The following is a 15,774-nucleotide window of genomic DNA, read 5'->3' on the forward strand; positions in this document are numbered from 1 at the left end:
CAACTTGGCCTCCAGTTGCTTCATTCATCACTGGGATTGCCTGGTTTTAAATATTACACACTGTTTAGCCACTGGTAATCTGTTCACTTATTCTATAATGAGTTTGAACTTTGAATTAACTTTCTCTTCTTCAATTACAAAAACTTAGATGCTTGCTTCTCAAGAAAATGGAAAAAGGTTTCAGAGTTTTGAATACGACATCTTAGAGATTCTTGCCTTTGGATGATTCACTTTTCGTAGTAGAGCATTAACAGAGTATGACTGTTCATGTGATGCACTTGTAACTCACTCACTCTTCATCATTCATATCAAGGGCACAAGCCGATCCAATTCTTGAGACTTGGTACAACTTTAATTAATAGGCACGGAGAGAAATCGAGCAGGAAATGAAGAATATGAGTATTGAGAGTTGTAAAAGAAAAACAGTGATTTAACATTACATTTCTTGGAAGTTTATGAACTGAGATGTTTTCAACAGATAAGATTACTACATTTGTCTGTTAATTTATTAGCTAAACAAGTTGTTCACTACAAGGGAATTGCTTGTGTAATTCAGATTCTAAAGCAGCCTGATTCAGGTCAAACCATACTTGCCTAAATACTTTGATGATGAGATCATGGTATTGATCGGAATTCAACGTGAGATAACAAGCCAACAGTTCTTCAAGCTCTTCTGCTTTACTGATTCTTCTCTCCATGATCATCTCAACCATTGAGTCTCTGAAGTCCTGCTGTGGGTCAAATGAAGATTTCACAACTGCAAAGCTCTCCAAGTCTGTCTCGTCGTCCACCATGCTCTCTATTACCTTCTTCTTCATCTTTAACTTAGCTTTCTTCATATCCTCCAATGCTTTGATCTTGCAGATCTCAATTTTATTGGCTGTTCTAGGAGAGTAAACTCTGATTTTTCTTCTGCCTTTTGGATTCTTCTCATTTGAATCCTTCCTTACGTAGAGTGGCTGTCTTTGCTTTTCATATCTTAACTTCAATTCTTCAATCTTCAATTCCTTCATCTTTTCCCAGTCTGAATCAATTTCAATCCCCACGCTATTATGTTCATCACTTTCCTCTGCCTTCATAGAAGAAAATACACAGTTTTCTTCTATAGTTCCTAAATTGGAACTTTTAGACGTGGTGGAAGGGACATACCTATGCTTCCTTGAACTTGTCAATTTGGTTTTCTCTCTCCCATTCTTCCTAACTCCAGACTCTTCTTCAACCCCCAAGATTTTCTTCCCTACTGATCTTCTTGCTTTCTCCTTTGCTTTATCTGTCTCCCTCTCTGGTTTAAATCCCTTCTTCTCCATAACTTTTTTACCCAAATTCTTGAAGTTCCCATTTTCTCTGTATTTGCTCCTTGGAGTTGTTGATTCAATTTCACTCTCTCTCCTCAAAAGCTTCACTTGGGTTGGAGCTTCTCTCCTCCTTCTCCTTCTCCTCGTCATCCTCGAAACCATGTCTTCCAAATTCTGAATCTCTTCCTTTCCCTCGAATTCTGAACATTTTTTTCTGCAGCTTCTACAACTTGTACGTGGAAGATCATGCTCATCCTCTGAGTTGTACCACACTGACCTCAAAATTCCACCACTCTTCTTCACATCAATATCATCTTCTCCAAAAGATAGCTTCCAAAATTCACCATCATCTCCGCTACATAATCGATTGTGATTCCGATTTGCTTGACCAAGGGAGGGAATCACATTTGCATAATCCGGCGATTGAATGCGAGGAGAATTCCCCTTCTCAGTTCCCTTTACTTTTCTGGGTCTGGCTTCTTGGTTACTTTTTTTTTGCTTGAGCTTTGAGAGCCAAGAAGCAGGCAAGATATTAGACATGAAAGAAGGCCTAGAGGAAGAAGAAGAAGAAGTGGAAGAAGAAGAAGAAGGATTGTGCGGTTTCCTCCTACCCCATTTCATAGTTTCAGCAAAAGGAAGATGGGTTTTAGTTGAATTGAAACAAAAAGGAAAAAAAGAAGTTTCTTACGTTAGAAAAGTTTATGGGGTATGGAACATGAAAGAAGAAAGTGAATCAGAGAAGATGGTGGTAGAGAGCAGTAGCAGTTATTGAGACAGTTAAGCTGTTAAGTAGGAACGTGGGTTTCATATTGGTCTTTCTGCTGTTTTTTTCAAAAGAAAGACCCGCCATTAATCCTGTGACCACTTGCCCACTTTTTTATCACTTTTGTGGATGGTTTGCAATCTCTCATAAGGAATTAAAAAGAAAAATAGAACAAACATGAGGCTAAAAAAAATAATAATAAAGGAAAAGGAAAAAGAAAAGAAACCCATTTCTTTAATCTTTCATCTCGCCTATAGAGCACATAGGCTCTAATTCACAGAGCGAACAAGAATTTGGGAGTTGGCTGTGTGTCATAATCACAAACACCTGTTGGGCAAACAGAGATGGGAAAAAATGGGGGTTTTTTCCTGCATTTAACGTCATATATCAAACATGGAGAGAACCTTAGTTCTAGTTTTGGATTGAACTGTTTTTGGGAATTCCTTGTGAAGCTTTAGTGTTGGAATGTTATTGGGTTTCTTGCCTTTATGCTTTATTGCTTTTTCCTTCACTTCTAGATTTTCCGACTTTTGCCTTTAGTCAAAAGTCGAATACAAGTGGTCCAGCAAGCTCACTGGTTTGAGCCAAAGAGCTGTACATTTTTCCCCATGGAGATTATGAACCTTTTTTGGGCCTAAAATGAAAATTGCTTCATTGAACTGTGAGGTTTCTCCTATCAAACATTAAAGTTGTTGATTGTGTATAGAAAGCAAAGAATGTTATGTAGAGCTTTTATGAGTAGTTGGTGAAGGTTAGTTTTCTAGTACTGTAAATTTACAATTCATAACTCTATGTTTCAGTATGAAGATGATGAAGACATCCTTTTAGTTGGTGGAGGTGTGTGTTGACTTGACTATATAAGTTGTTGAAATAGTCCAACGACCAGGCTACATAGACTAGACGGTGAGACAATTGGACCATCGTCTTTTAAGCTTCACCAAATGCTGTAAGCTTCTCTTCTTGCAGATTATGTTAAGAAATAGCTTCAGAGATGGAAGGTTTAATATTCCTTATCATGATTTTCATCTTTATTTAAAAATCAAAAGAAATCAGACTGGTAAAATTTCCTTTTGTTCTTGTTTTCAAACGTTAAACATTGTATTACCATTCTGAAACAGAAAATTTGAAAAAATAAATAAATAAAAATAAAAAATAACTTCTAGTTCATTGTTTTTTCCCAACTTAGCGGGAGCTTGAAGTCGTAATGTTTTATGTTTTAAACCCTTCAACTTGGGAGAAATTTAATGGTCAGTGATTGTATATAGCAGCTGAGAAATTATGTTTATATAACCACAAGCAGTTCTGCACGTGGGAATAAAATTGTTTAGACCCTATTTAGTAACTATTTAGGTCTATTTAGTAACCATTTGATTTTTTATTTTTGAAAATTAAGCTTGTTTCATCCACATTTCTTACAATGATTTACATCTTTCTTAAATATAATGATTGAATTCTTAACCAAATGCTCTAAACACAAAAACTACTTTTTTTAGTTCTCAAAATTTGGCTTGATTTTTTAAACCATTGGTGAAAAATAGATCAAAGAAGAAATTTGAAGGTAAAAGTAGTGTGGATAAACTTAATTTTCAAAAACAAAAATGATTACCAAATGAGATTTTTTTAAAAAATAAACCTATAAACATTACCTCCACCTTCAAATTTCTTCCTTTATTGTCCACTTTTTACCAAATATTTAAAAAATCAAGTCAAATTTTGAAAACTAAAAAAACCAACTTTTAAAAATTTTTTGCCTTTGAAATTTGGCTAAGAATTCAACAATTGTACTTACAAAAAGATGCAAATCATTATAAGAAATTGAAAGAAAATAAACTAAATTTTTAAAAACCAAAAACAAAAAACGAAATGATTACACCAATGTATCAGGAAAGGAAAAAAAGTAATATGTGTAGTAGTAAGTAAAACCTACTTGAAAATGCCCTGGAAGAAGAGACTAATTTCCCCATATTTTCCTGAATCATCGTATTCATAAATTCCTAGAGAGGAAGAAAAATATATATCTTCACCGTTCAAATGTCAGGAGAAAAATATACACCCGAATCATCATATTCTATTGTGAAAAATGTAAACTGGAGCACCTTTCCAGTTCCTTAGTTAACATAAGGAGGGAAGCTGCCGCCAATCCGGAGCGCTATGGTGTGAAAATGAAGCTAGCTTCTTCATCAACCTAAGATATAATTTGTATTGACTTCTACAATTCCAGATTCAAGCTCATTCCGGAGCCTGATATAATGAGAGAAGTGTCGGTTTGAAGTGAAGGGATGCACTCCCTAACAAGTGTTCAAGTGGATGAAGAAATCAGAAACGGAACTCCTTAAACATTTGAATACAGATATCAGACACAATTCCAATGAATTGTGATGTCATTCTGTTAAATGCTTTCAAGATACTAATCGCTATGTAAGTGAAGTTAGAATTACATTGTAGATCCCAAAAGAACTAATCTTACAAGGCGGAAATTGAATTGGAACGGGCAAAGGTCTAGAACATGAGGACTGCATTCTATAATCCTCTCCTCTTTTTACGATGAAAAATTAATTGATTTCATAAAATTGAATTCACAGATAAAAATGAGCCTAGTAATCACCATGGGGCAAAAAAGAGAGAAGAAAAACTAAATACAACTAAAAGAGAAAACGAAGTTAATCAATCTCCTAAATCATTCTCCCTCTTCTTCCTTTCTGGCTGGAATTATTACCTTGCTAACTACGCAGAAAGACATTTACCACAGGAAACAAGTTTCAGCAATGACTGTGGCCTTCGAGTTCTAACTTTCAACCGTGATAGCTGCATAGATAATCATCAATAAGTGAAGGGAATGGAGACATTATTTTCTATTATTAATACTATATAATATACGTACTGCAATTTGGAGACACAACCAAAACAACGGAATAACGGCCATGAAAGGCAAAAGGTCATGAAACTGTCTTAGCAATAAACAACAAATAGGTACAACGCCATTGAACAGATGATCACTCTTCAAAGAAAAAAGACGGACTCAATCTTCAAAAAATTAGCCATGGGATTTTAAGTGAAGTTAATTGACAGTAAAATTACCGTAAGTGGTACAACATGCTTCATTACCATCAAACTGTAACCTAGTTTAACCATATAATCACTAATCACTTAGGTAATGAATGAAATGCATCCATCCTTGCAAAGTTAATATGGGTTTTTAATTATAGCAAAAATTTGAGTAATTCATTTTTTTTTCAAAGAGTGTGATATCAAAACTGAAACAATCAAGTTATTAGTTATTTATATCTCCTTCTTACCCTACCTTTCTTCGAGTTACTCTAGATGCTTTCCAGCATAATAAGTTTCTTGATTGAGGTTCAAGTCTCCTGCAGAAAATGTAAAAAAATAATAAGATGAAAAGAAGTCAAGGAATTTGAAAGTCAATAAAATTAAGCGGGTGCATTTGGTCGTGAAACGCAAGGAAGCAAACCTTATCACGGCCAATAAATAAACTCAGCTTCATAAAAGTACAGAAACCAGAAGGGGGGAAAAAAAGGATTCTGTTTCAAATAAGCAATTAATAGTTCTCTGTTGTACAGAGCATTGGATTGTAAGAGCTTGTGTATTCTAGTGGCTAATATTTCTTCTCTGGATCTATTTTAAAAGTCCCTTATTTCAGGACTTCATAATTTCTGAGTTGGTTATTTACTAGGTTTCGTGCAATTTCTTTTTCTACCTTCAATCAATTATGCTCTTAAATCTTAGCAAGAGGCCAGAAGAAAAAATAGTTTAGCTTTCGAAAATTGTGATCAAATGACTTGGGCCAGTAAGATATTAAGCTTGAAGAACAGGTTTTTTGTATGCCAAGATTAAAAGCAAGAGGCTGTTTGTCTGAAAGACTCTTATATGTTCTGTTTTCAAATTTGTTTTTGAAGATTGTGATCGAATGACTCTAAAAAATTGATGTGGTTGTATAACATTGAAATCTATGATTTCAGAAGGAAAAATACTTTGTAATCTTTGTTATATTAAAAAAAAAAAAAAACCAACTAAAAAGAAGTTATCCAACACATTTGAAAGAGTTTTTGTTCTATAAAATAGAAAACTATTTTGAGTTCCCAAGCAAGCTCCAACGTATAGGAGTTGTTCTTGGTCTACCAGAAACCTAATAACACAGAACAAGAAAAATTGAAATCTTGAAGATAGCAATACGTACAAGTTTTCCTGCTCAAGTTTTTCAGCTATAGATACAGCTTTGCGTTTGGACCATCCACTTCGCTGTGAACATCCTTCTGCTTGCTGAATAACATGCGCCAGAGATACTTTGCTTCTCACAATACTTTGACTCCGACTTTGAGCTCCACCTTCTCTTCTTTCTGAAATTGATGACAAGGTCGAGTTCTTACGAGAGACTGATACTTCTCCTTGTGAACCTTCTAAATTCCTTTGATTAGATTCTCCTTGATTATGGGCTTCCCTTGGTGAAGCATCTATTTCAACAATTTCGCCTCTTCCAACTTCACCAGAACCATAGTGCTGTAGCTGAGCTTGAGGCATATGACCACTTATGTCTCTAATCTGTAACAGACCATTTTTAGATGCAGGTAAAGTAATTGATGAATGGTTCCCCACTGTAGTATCCCTTTTTGATTCACATCTAATTTCAATTATCAATGAGGACCCAAGAGCAGACTCAAATGCTTGTAAGATTTGCTCTCTCAACTTCTCTGCTTTTGATTTTGCATTCTGTGAATTGAATATCAAGCGCACAGTTGGTGCTGCCAAAAGATATGATACAATTATCAAAAGTCAAAACTCTTTGCTTCAGATGTTAGATTAACATACATAATTTTACGTGCTTCTAAATATTGACGGACAAATAGACTTACAAAATGTATTTTTTTCAAAATAAGTAAAGTGAAATATGAAGGAATGAAACTGCAAACTGCAAACATGATGCAACAACAAAATGTACCTGCACCAAAACTCACTGATGCAAGCGTTCCTTCTTGAATCAAAAACTCTTTAATACTATTTATCCGAATTTTTCCTAGCACCTCCAACCAAATTTCTTCAATGGCTTTATGAGTTTTACCAGAAACCTGCTTTCCACTAGACTTCATTAAATCTGTAGTGCTTGCAATATTCTGCTGAGGAGCCACACCAACTCCAGAATGTCTTTTTCTGTCTAAACTAATGCCTTTGGAAATCCTATTATCATATGAGTCAGAATGACCAGCAAACTTAACATCTGTTGGCAATCCTTTCTCGCCACCAGATATTTCAGCATGCTGGTCAATATTCCTTGATATACCCCTACAACTCACATTATTCAGGGCTAAGGGACTGTGATTAAAGCTTGTCTCAGCAGAGCTGGACAACATATACTGCTGATCTGGAGCAAGTTGAAGTAATGCAGCTGTAAGCCAGGTCAATTTATCATTAGACATTCTTAATTGCTTCTCAGCTTCAGATAATGTTTTCAGAGCTTGACGTAGCTTTTCCATATCTTCCTTGGATACTAGAATGCCAAGGAAAAAAAAAAGCATGAGCTTGATAGTTGATTAAAACTTGAAATTAGTTCATTAATCAATTAAAACCATGAAAGGCAGCAAGAGATGAAGTTCCAGATATAAAGTTAACATAGGCAACATTTTAGCAAAAATCTGAAAATGAACTAAGAAACATAAATGAATACAAGGAAAAAAAGACTATATACTTTACAGGACAACAATCTAGTTACAAGTGAACTGAATTGATGAAGTTCCTTCACATACATAACATGTTCTTTGACTTACATGGCTGTCGTCGGAAAAACTTCCTCCGAGGTCTTTCTTTTTTGAAATCATAACTACCAGCAAGAATATCAGTAATTACAGTAGCGATTTGTGACATCAAGGCCATTGGCTCCACACCACTTTCAATAATCAACCTCAAGTGTTTTACTGTGTTTACTGTGTCTGCAGATAGAGCTAGATCAAGAAGATCCACCAATTTTTCGTCAGAGATGAGCCCAACCTGGAAACCAATTGGGTACATAGAAATTATAAGAATGAAACAATAAGAAAGTTATATGCAGTGGAAATGATATGAATCAAACTGCATTGTAAGGGATACTGTTATTTTTATAGTTTTTATAATAATTTTTTACTATTGTAACCAAAGCCAGAATTTTCGTCACCAGAAACTAGTCTATTTATCTTTTGCTGGAAGGCTCAAGTTGTACGGGAAAAAACAGAACAGGCCATCCGTCAGCTATGATAGCTTGTCAATATGATAAGCCTTCCACACGTAAACATTTCAGAATATAATGCTGCCAGATTTATTTTAGGTAAGTTCATGCTTCACCAGTTGTGAAAACCATTTCAGAAACTATAACAAATTCTGAAAATTAAATCGAGATGTTCAGGAAGGCATATAGGCAGAACTCAGGGGCCCACAACTCTCCATAAAAGCTACTTCTTTGACCTAAAACAGAACATAAAAATGATTTGTCCCACATGAAAATATATGTGGTCATGTTAACAAAATAAAAGACGGCATTGTTTGTTTCAGCTGAAGTTATGAAACAGCGTAGACCAAATTTGTGGTCACAATATGTAGATGAAAGAACACATTTAGGTTTTCACTCTTCCACGACAACAAAAAAGTTCAGAAATATAAAGATCAATTTTTCTCTCCAGAAAATTCATGTCAAACTTCATAGTAGGCAGAAAACACTTCAATCATTACAATCAAGGCATGAAATAATAGCCTATGAAAAGTGTGAATGGAAACTTTCATCTCCAACTATCGCACTCTTTGGAATTAAAACATAGAACTCACCAGTTCCTGAATTAGAGGAACAGAAATTTTCTGGCCAAGTAAGCTGAGCTGCTCAAGAGTCATTTCAGCATCCCTCAATGATCCATCGGATCTTGATGTGATAAGTTTTAGTGCATCTTTATCAATTTCTAAATTTTCTTGGGTTGCAATCCACTGCAAGGTATGGATAACATCAGCATCCTTCAGCTTTGGAAAAAAGAATTTCTGGCACCTGGATATAATTATATGAGGTAAAACATCTAGACTTGAACACACAAGGACAAAAACTAGACGTCTGGGTGCTCGGTCAATGACCTTTGTAATGGCACTCCAGCAATTAGAGGAAAAGCTGTCACAATCATCAAAAATGAACACTGTATACTGTGATGGGAGCTGAGAAGCTATCATATGCTCAAGTAGTTCAGTAATGCTCTCAAAGTCAAGATTACTAACAGGAACAACTTCCCTTATATTCCTGCTCTTTCCCATGTCATATCCAACGCAAGAATTGCATAATCCACAAGGTTTGGAATGTTCCAAAGACTGGCAGTTCAATGCCCTAGCAAATATGCGAGCACAGGAAGTTTTTCCTGTACCATGAGGACCATAAAACACATATAGTAACCCAACCTTCTTCTTCAAGACAGCATTTGAAAGAGCTTGGGCTACTAAATTTTGTCCCACCAAATCTTTGAATGTTCGTGGCATGTATTTTTGTGTCAGATTTTGATGTCTAGAACGATGATGGCCTCTTGTTCTTCTTCGGTTACTACACCTTGCTTCTGAAGCAAGGTCAGAATCAACTTCGTGTTTAATATAATTATCCGCAAATATTCCCAATTCCCCAGAGTAATCTCGTTGCCAGCCTGCATTTTCAATGCTTTCCTGGGACCCAGATGCCTCAACCAGTAAAGGTAGTGCCTCGGCATCAAATTTAGCAGATGAGCTTGAGTGATCAGATGCTATGGGTGTGCCAGAAATGCCTCTCCCACGTGCAGTTGGACTGCATTTTCTTAACATCGAATCTGAAATGCCACAAGAAAAACTCCTTCCAGCCATGTCTAAAAACGTTTTCCCCCTATGATGAATTCTTGACCAATTCCAAGGCATACCACACCCATTTCTAGGTCCACCGATGACATTTTTGTTGGCATAATTTTCATTGTCCTCTTCCATTTTATGCTTTGAATGAGTCGAACCATGAGCTAATGTATTAGAAGCTACAGACAATTCATTTTGACCACCAGTGTCTCTGGAAGTTAAATTCATACGACTTCTCCTTGTACCTCGAAATTTTCGCCTTTTAACCCTATTCAATCCACTGCAGTTTGCCCGAAAGCTGGGTTCAGGTTCATCAATGATTTTCTCCTGCTGAGATCGTCTCCAATATACATTAGCACTTGAAGATGCAATATCATCGCTATCTATTGGAGCAGAATTCAGTTGCTCCGAAAGTGTCTTAAACGGAATGCCCCTGACCTGCTTATCCTTCTGTTCACTCTTTCTATCTTTAGACTCCGATTTCCTTGAAATAACCTCATGCAGAAGATGCGCATCATGAACAGGTGAAGATTCTTCATTGCCATCCAAAGCACTGTTTCTATCACTCCTCTTACTTGACTCTTCTCTCCGAATTCTTCTACCATCTCGGATGTCACTCTTAACACTGTGCTCACTAATTGCTGTCACCCCATCCACGGCCACATTCACCTCAGCCGGAGCAACTTTTGATGTTGCAAAACTTCCCAAGGGTGGAGAACTTCCGGATATTGTCCTACCACCTACCCTTCGACTCTCGGTTCCTACCGACCTTCTTCCTTCACGAATCACAGCATTATTTTCGCCCATCCTTGATGGCAGATCAGTTATTGAGGGAGACTGCCATGAGGGAGGACTTGCAGAAGGGTCCCTGAGAGATCGCGACCTCTGAAGGACAATGAGATCCCTCATAAGAGACCTGTCAGCCAAGATTGGGCTGTGCTTGTGCATGTGATTCTTCAAGTGAATGCAGTTCGTCAAGTGAATGTGGTTACGTAGATGATCGCTAATATCACCATTTGCCTCCTTGAGAATTCTATCGCGGACAGCTCTAGTCATGATGAGAACATAAATGCATTTGGTCGGGAAATTTCTTGACAATTAAGGAAACGAAACAAAATATATTGCATTATCAATCAGACAACGCGAGGTCAAATCTCCACAACTATGACAAATGAGTTCCAAATTATCCCGCAATTTAGGCAAACAGAGGACCTTCAATCTTAACAAGGAAAGTTAAATTCTAATTCTATTTCAACGAATCCACGTCAAACATTATATTCCAACCTCGTCGAGTTTCCGCCAAGTAGAAAATGAGAAACAAGGAAAATCCATCGACGAACCACTCCCAATCACCCACCCCATAGAACCAGGGTCGAGTAAACCATGAAGCTAATCGCAGGAGATTCAAGTGGAAGTAGCAGAAATAATAAATGCTACTCCAACTGAATCCTAATCAGCAGACTCCAATGCATACTGCGCCAAGCTCAATCCAGCTTCAGCAAGCAAAAACCCGAACAGAGAAATGTTAGACAAAAGAACCCATTGGAGAATCAAAAGATCGTCCGTACACTCCCCTTAAACCCCTAAAAAAATGGCGGGCGGTATCTGTGAAGAAAACAGAAGAGAACAAGATGGGGACGACAGCGAAAGAAGATAAGAAGGTGTTGAAAAGGAAAACACAAAGGGTAGGGTAAAGCGAAACGGTTGAGGAAGATGGAAAAAAGCAAAAAGGAAAAGAGAGGAATCACCTGAATCAGAAGAGGGGAAAAGCAGAATCCAATATGCCGGTTGGAAAATTAAAGCCCAGATCTCTGAGCGAGCTTCCCATGAAGCTCACGAGGTTCCCTTTGAGAGAAAAGTGATATCCCAGTCCAAAACACAGGAAACTCCGCTTAACAGAGAGAGAGAGAGCTTCAGAGGAATAGGGAGTAAGAGCAAAAGAGTGTATAGTGGGAAGTGAAGAAGAGGAAGAAGAAGAAGAGGGGGTTGGGTGAGATCTGTTGCAGGCAGATTCACAGACACCTCTCGCACCGGAGGACACGTCAGCAGTGAATCGGTGTGTCCGTTTCTCAACCCAAAATACCCCTTTACATGAAAATTTATTGAAGTAGACCGTTTGCCCCTGCAAAATCCGACTACTAACATACAAAATTTCTGCCACGCATATCATATATTAATTTATTTCGTGACCTTATTTAATTTTTAATTGCTTAAATAATTAATTAAACTAATAAGAAATATTTTTTATATCTCGAGTTAGTGGTTGTGTTATGTGTATTAGTAGATTCGAGTCTTCTTTTTTCTTTTTTTCTTTTTTCTTTTTTTCTTTTTTCTTTTTTTCTTTTTATAAGTATTTGGATCCGTTTATCCGTATTTCGGATTAATCTCACGAGACAATCCGTTTAATTCTACAATATTTAGTTATCATGGAAATTCATAGGATATTAAATCTTAAATAAGTGATCGTGACCTCTTATCCATTTATTGAGGGATGTTCTCCTATTTATCATTAGACCAACCATGATGGTTTAGTAGAGTCAAGTCTAGATATCATTTATTTTTTTAATGTCATTTTAGTAAAGGGTGTTTGGAATACATACTCTTGTGAGAAAGTTATTCTTTTAAGATCCCGCATTGGAATACAAGGTCAAATTGGATTTCACTTTAGTGCATGTAATTGACTAAAGCATACGAGAATTACTTGGTATGTTGTTATTTATTATGTTTGTCGCGAGGGTAATATGCATGCCAATGGCGCTACTTTGTGTCCTCCCTAGGTGATTGGCTTGGTTGTTCGATCTAAGGTATTTATTTGTTATTTTAAGTGGCTTGGAGCTTCTCAGTGTCTTCTCCTTTGGACATTTTCCCTTGAGTTGTAGATGCTTTATATCTTTATGTTTGGTTGGTTTCTGTCATTCTTTGTTTTGCTTTTCTTATTTTTATAGTGTTTATCGCATGTCTTGACCTCGAGCTGTGAGGTATTTCTCTTTTAGCAATTCAATATCTTTAGAAAAAGAAAAATTTTACTCAATACTAATTATTTGATCCAGTATTTTTTTTTTTTTTTGTGGGTTACTCAATGTGATGCGAAGCATCTATTAAGAAATCATATAAGTTCGTCTTTTTTAAATTTGTTTCCTTGAGGTACGTTTTTTAGACTTTTGTGTGAGTTTTATATATCATGAATTGTGATATGTTGGAATTCACCTAGGTGGAATTATATTTTACCATTTCTCTCTTATATATCCAACTTGCAGCTGCCTCATCCAAACAACTTGGCCTTTTATATTATCTTTCTGGCTTTCATTTTATTTTTATTTATTTTCCTTTTTGAATTCTAGTCTTTCTTTACTTTTTGTTAAGCATAACTGCCAGTCCACACCAAAAAAGAATAAAGAAAAAGAAAAAAGAGAAATTTTTTGGAATGTGGTCCAGAGGGTGGTGTCGAATGAAATTTGCCCGTTTTATTATTAGTATTTATTATGGACTGAGTGTTGTGGGTGTGGGGTTGCCCTTTACCCTTTTCTTCCGCCGTCCCTTTCGTACAATTATGGGAAATTGAAAGGCTATATATCCAAAACGGCAACTCATTTAGTCATTTTTACTAAATTATATGCTTTATTTTCAGTAAATTATTGGAGCCCAAACGTTTAGCTCATTTATGAACGTTGACCGGAGATTTTATGCGCATATTTTCAAATTTTAAATACAAACGGTTCTCTCTATTCTGAAATTTTAATGTGTATGCAAATATCCAACCATATATGAAATATCATTCAAAACTTTATTAATTATATATGGGGATAAATAAAATAAGTGAGATTATAATTTGAAGTGGTGACATCGACACGCCTTCACACTTCAATTGCTTCAAAATTTTGTATTTTATATGAACATTTTATCCAACACTCTTTTGTTCCAGATTGTGTAACTAGGATTTTCGTGGTCCCAGGATTGTACCTATACAACGTATATTTGTTTTGAACTCCAAAAGATGGGGAAAAAAATTCTTTTTACCCTGAAAAACTATATATATATATATATATTAAGCATATTGACAAGATTACACTTTTTTTTTTTTAATGTGGGTGATGTTGTCACTTGTCAACATTAGCATGATTTAATTAACATAGTTTTGTATCGTCGATGACTATTTTTTATTGTTGAGATTTTATTCTGTGGATAGTTTATTTCACTGATTTTTTAGAATAGGAAAATAGTAGAAAACATGAATGATATTTTCAATTCAAGTAAGGAAAGAAAAGAATATGTTTTGATAATCATTTTGTATTCTCTGGTTTAAATATTTCCCTTGTTATTTTTGTTTTAACTATGAGTGCTTTTTAAATAAAAAATATGGAGGGAGAAGATTGAGATTATTGGCTTTTATAAAAATTTTAAGAAAATTTATAAATTGTAGTCAAAATATAAGCATGCATGAGATTGATTAAAAAATGGATATTGTTCTCATCTTGATTTCAATTGGAACTACTCCCAAACCAAAAAAAATGATCCAAGGGTCAGATTTTGAAGATGCTATTATAAAATAAGTAATTTTAATTGAGTACGTAGTTTAATAAAAAAATTGATGATAAATATGTGTTTATATATTATAATATGTAAGGTGAAGAATCAAACTTCTAATATTAAAATCGATCGTATAATTTTATGTCGATTAAATTATGTTTAAGTTGACAATTATTTCAATGTTTGGTTTTATACTTTTAGAAAAGTAATTTTTCTAACAAATGTAAGTCAAAACACTTTACAAATAAAAAGTACAATGCAAAAACATTTCGAGTTATAAAATAACGCATGTGCATTCTAATGGAAAACCATTTAGGACAATACACAAAAGGAAAAAAAAGAGCTACAACTTTAAAAAGTTATATATTGACCTCATTGTTGAAATAGTTTTGTAGAGTGGTTATTTGATTAGTTTAAATATTATCTTAAGCTTTAAACTTGGGATGATATTTTATTTTGCTCTTTGGACTTTTAAAAACGTTCAATTTAGTCCCTGAATTTTGAATATTATTTTATTTTGGTCTCTAAACTTTTAAAATTGTTCGCAATCTCTAAATTTTTTTTAAAAAAATGTTTATTTTGGTTCTTGCTATATTGAGAGTTTGTTAACTCTTTAAAAATTGGGTGATTTGTATTTTGGATTACTAAACTATCAAATAAGTTGGCTACATTGAAAAAATCTAGAGTTTTAGTTTTGAATAAGATGACAAAGCGACATAATTTGAAAGACACTTTCAGCTAAAAATCTTGGTCCTTTAGTATTTTGGCGTGTTAGTTGTTGGCATTTTACTTCAACTTCATCATGCTTAATACATCTAGAGCATATTCATCCAAAATATAAAACTCTCTCACATTTCTGTCAAAGAGTTGACCTAATTTTAAAAGTAGTGATTAAAGTAAACCCTTTTCAAAAGTTTAAAGACAAAAATAGAATAAAATTGAAAATTCATAAATTAAAATAGAATCGGAACCTTATTTGATTAATCTCTAATAGGTGGACAATAACCATTTACTGTTATTTAAAATTCAAAATAAACAATGTGGAGTGGTTAAATAATGGAGAAACTCTATTATTTAAAATTCATTGTCGGTAATGTCACATTAAATATATGGGCATAAGAAAGTAAGGGCGTATTTGATAGGCAACTCAAATTTTATTTTATGTTTTCATATTCATTGACTTCAACAAATATGTGTTTAGTTGGCAGTCTGGATTCAATTTCCGAAAATTGTTTCTGAATTTTATAATCCAAACATTGCAAACTCTGAAAATAATTTTTATTTTTTATTTTTTATGTTTTCAGTGTATTCAGATGCTAAATTCAAAATTTTAAAATGTAGAATTATATTAAAGATGATAAAAAC

At 34.8% G+C, this 15,774-nt stretch overlaps 2 protein-coding genes across 8 annotated transcripts; both read right to left on the bottom strand.

Moving 5' to 3' along the window:
* Positions 1-375: 375 nt before the first annotated feature.
* OFP5 (ovate family protein 5) lies at positions 376-2,051 on the bottom strand. Its single transcript, XM_039036104.2, has one exon. The coding sequence runs from the start codon at positions 1,914-1,916 to the stop codon at positions 513-515; it is 1,404 nt and encodes a 467-aa protein (XP_038892032.1). The 5' UTR covers positions 1,917-2,051; the 3' UTR covers positions 376-512.
* Positions 1,766-12,029, bottom strand: LOC120081340 (AAA-type ATPase family protein). 7 transcript variants are annotated; one of them, XM_039036102.2, is made up of 8 exons: positions 11,631-12,029; positions 8,863-11,487; positions 7,836-8,055; positions 7,013-7,558; positions 6,254-6,815; positions 5,360-5,423; positions 4,775-4,863; positions 1,766-1,799 (listed from the first exon to the last, which is right to left on the bottom strand). In XM_039036102.2, the coding sequence occupies exons 2-7, from the start codon at positions 10,936-10,938 to the stop codon at positions 4,783-4,785; spliced, it is 3,549 nt and encodes a 1,182-aa protein (XP_038892030.1). In that variant the 5' UTR covers positions 10,939-11,487; positions 11,631-12,029; the 3' UTR covers positions 1,766-1,799; positions 4,775-4,782. The 7 variants fall into 7 exon arrangements, 6 of the variants coding, with proteins under 6 accessions (XP_038892030.1, XP_038892028.1, XP_038892026.1 ...); XM_039036100.2 differs by lacking the exon at positions 1,766-1,799 and adding an exon at positions 3,993-4,346; XR_005482792.2 differs by lacking the exon at positions 1,766-1,799 and adding an exon at positions 4,208-4,346 and having other exon boundaries at positions 5,355-5,423.
* Positions 12,030-15,774: the final 3,745 nt, after the last annotated feature.

Source organism: Benincasa hispida, chromosome 3 (genome assembly GCF_027475165.1).
Source record: "Benincasa hispida cultivar pf3 chromosome 3, pf3_genome.v1.1, whole genome shotgun sequence".
Classification (NCBI taxonomy): domain Eukaryota; kingdom Viridiplantae; phylum Streptophyta; class Magnoliopsida; order Cucurbitales; family Cucurbitaceae; genus Benincasa; species Benincasa hispida.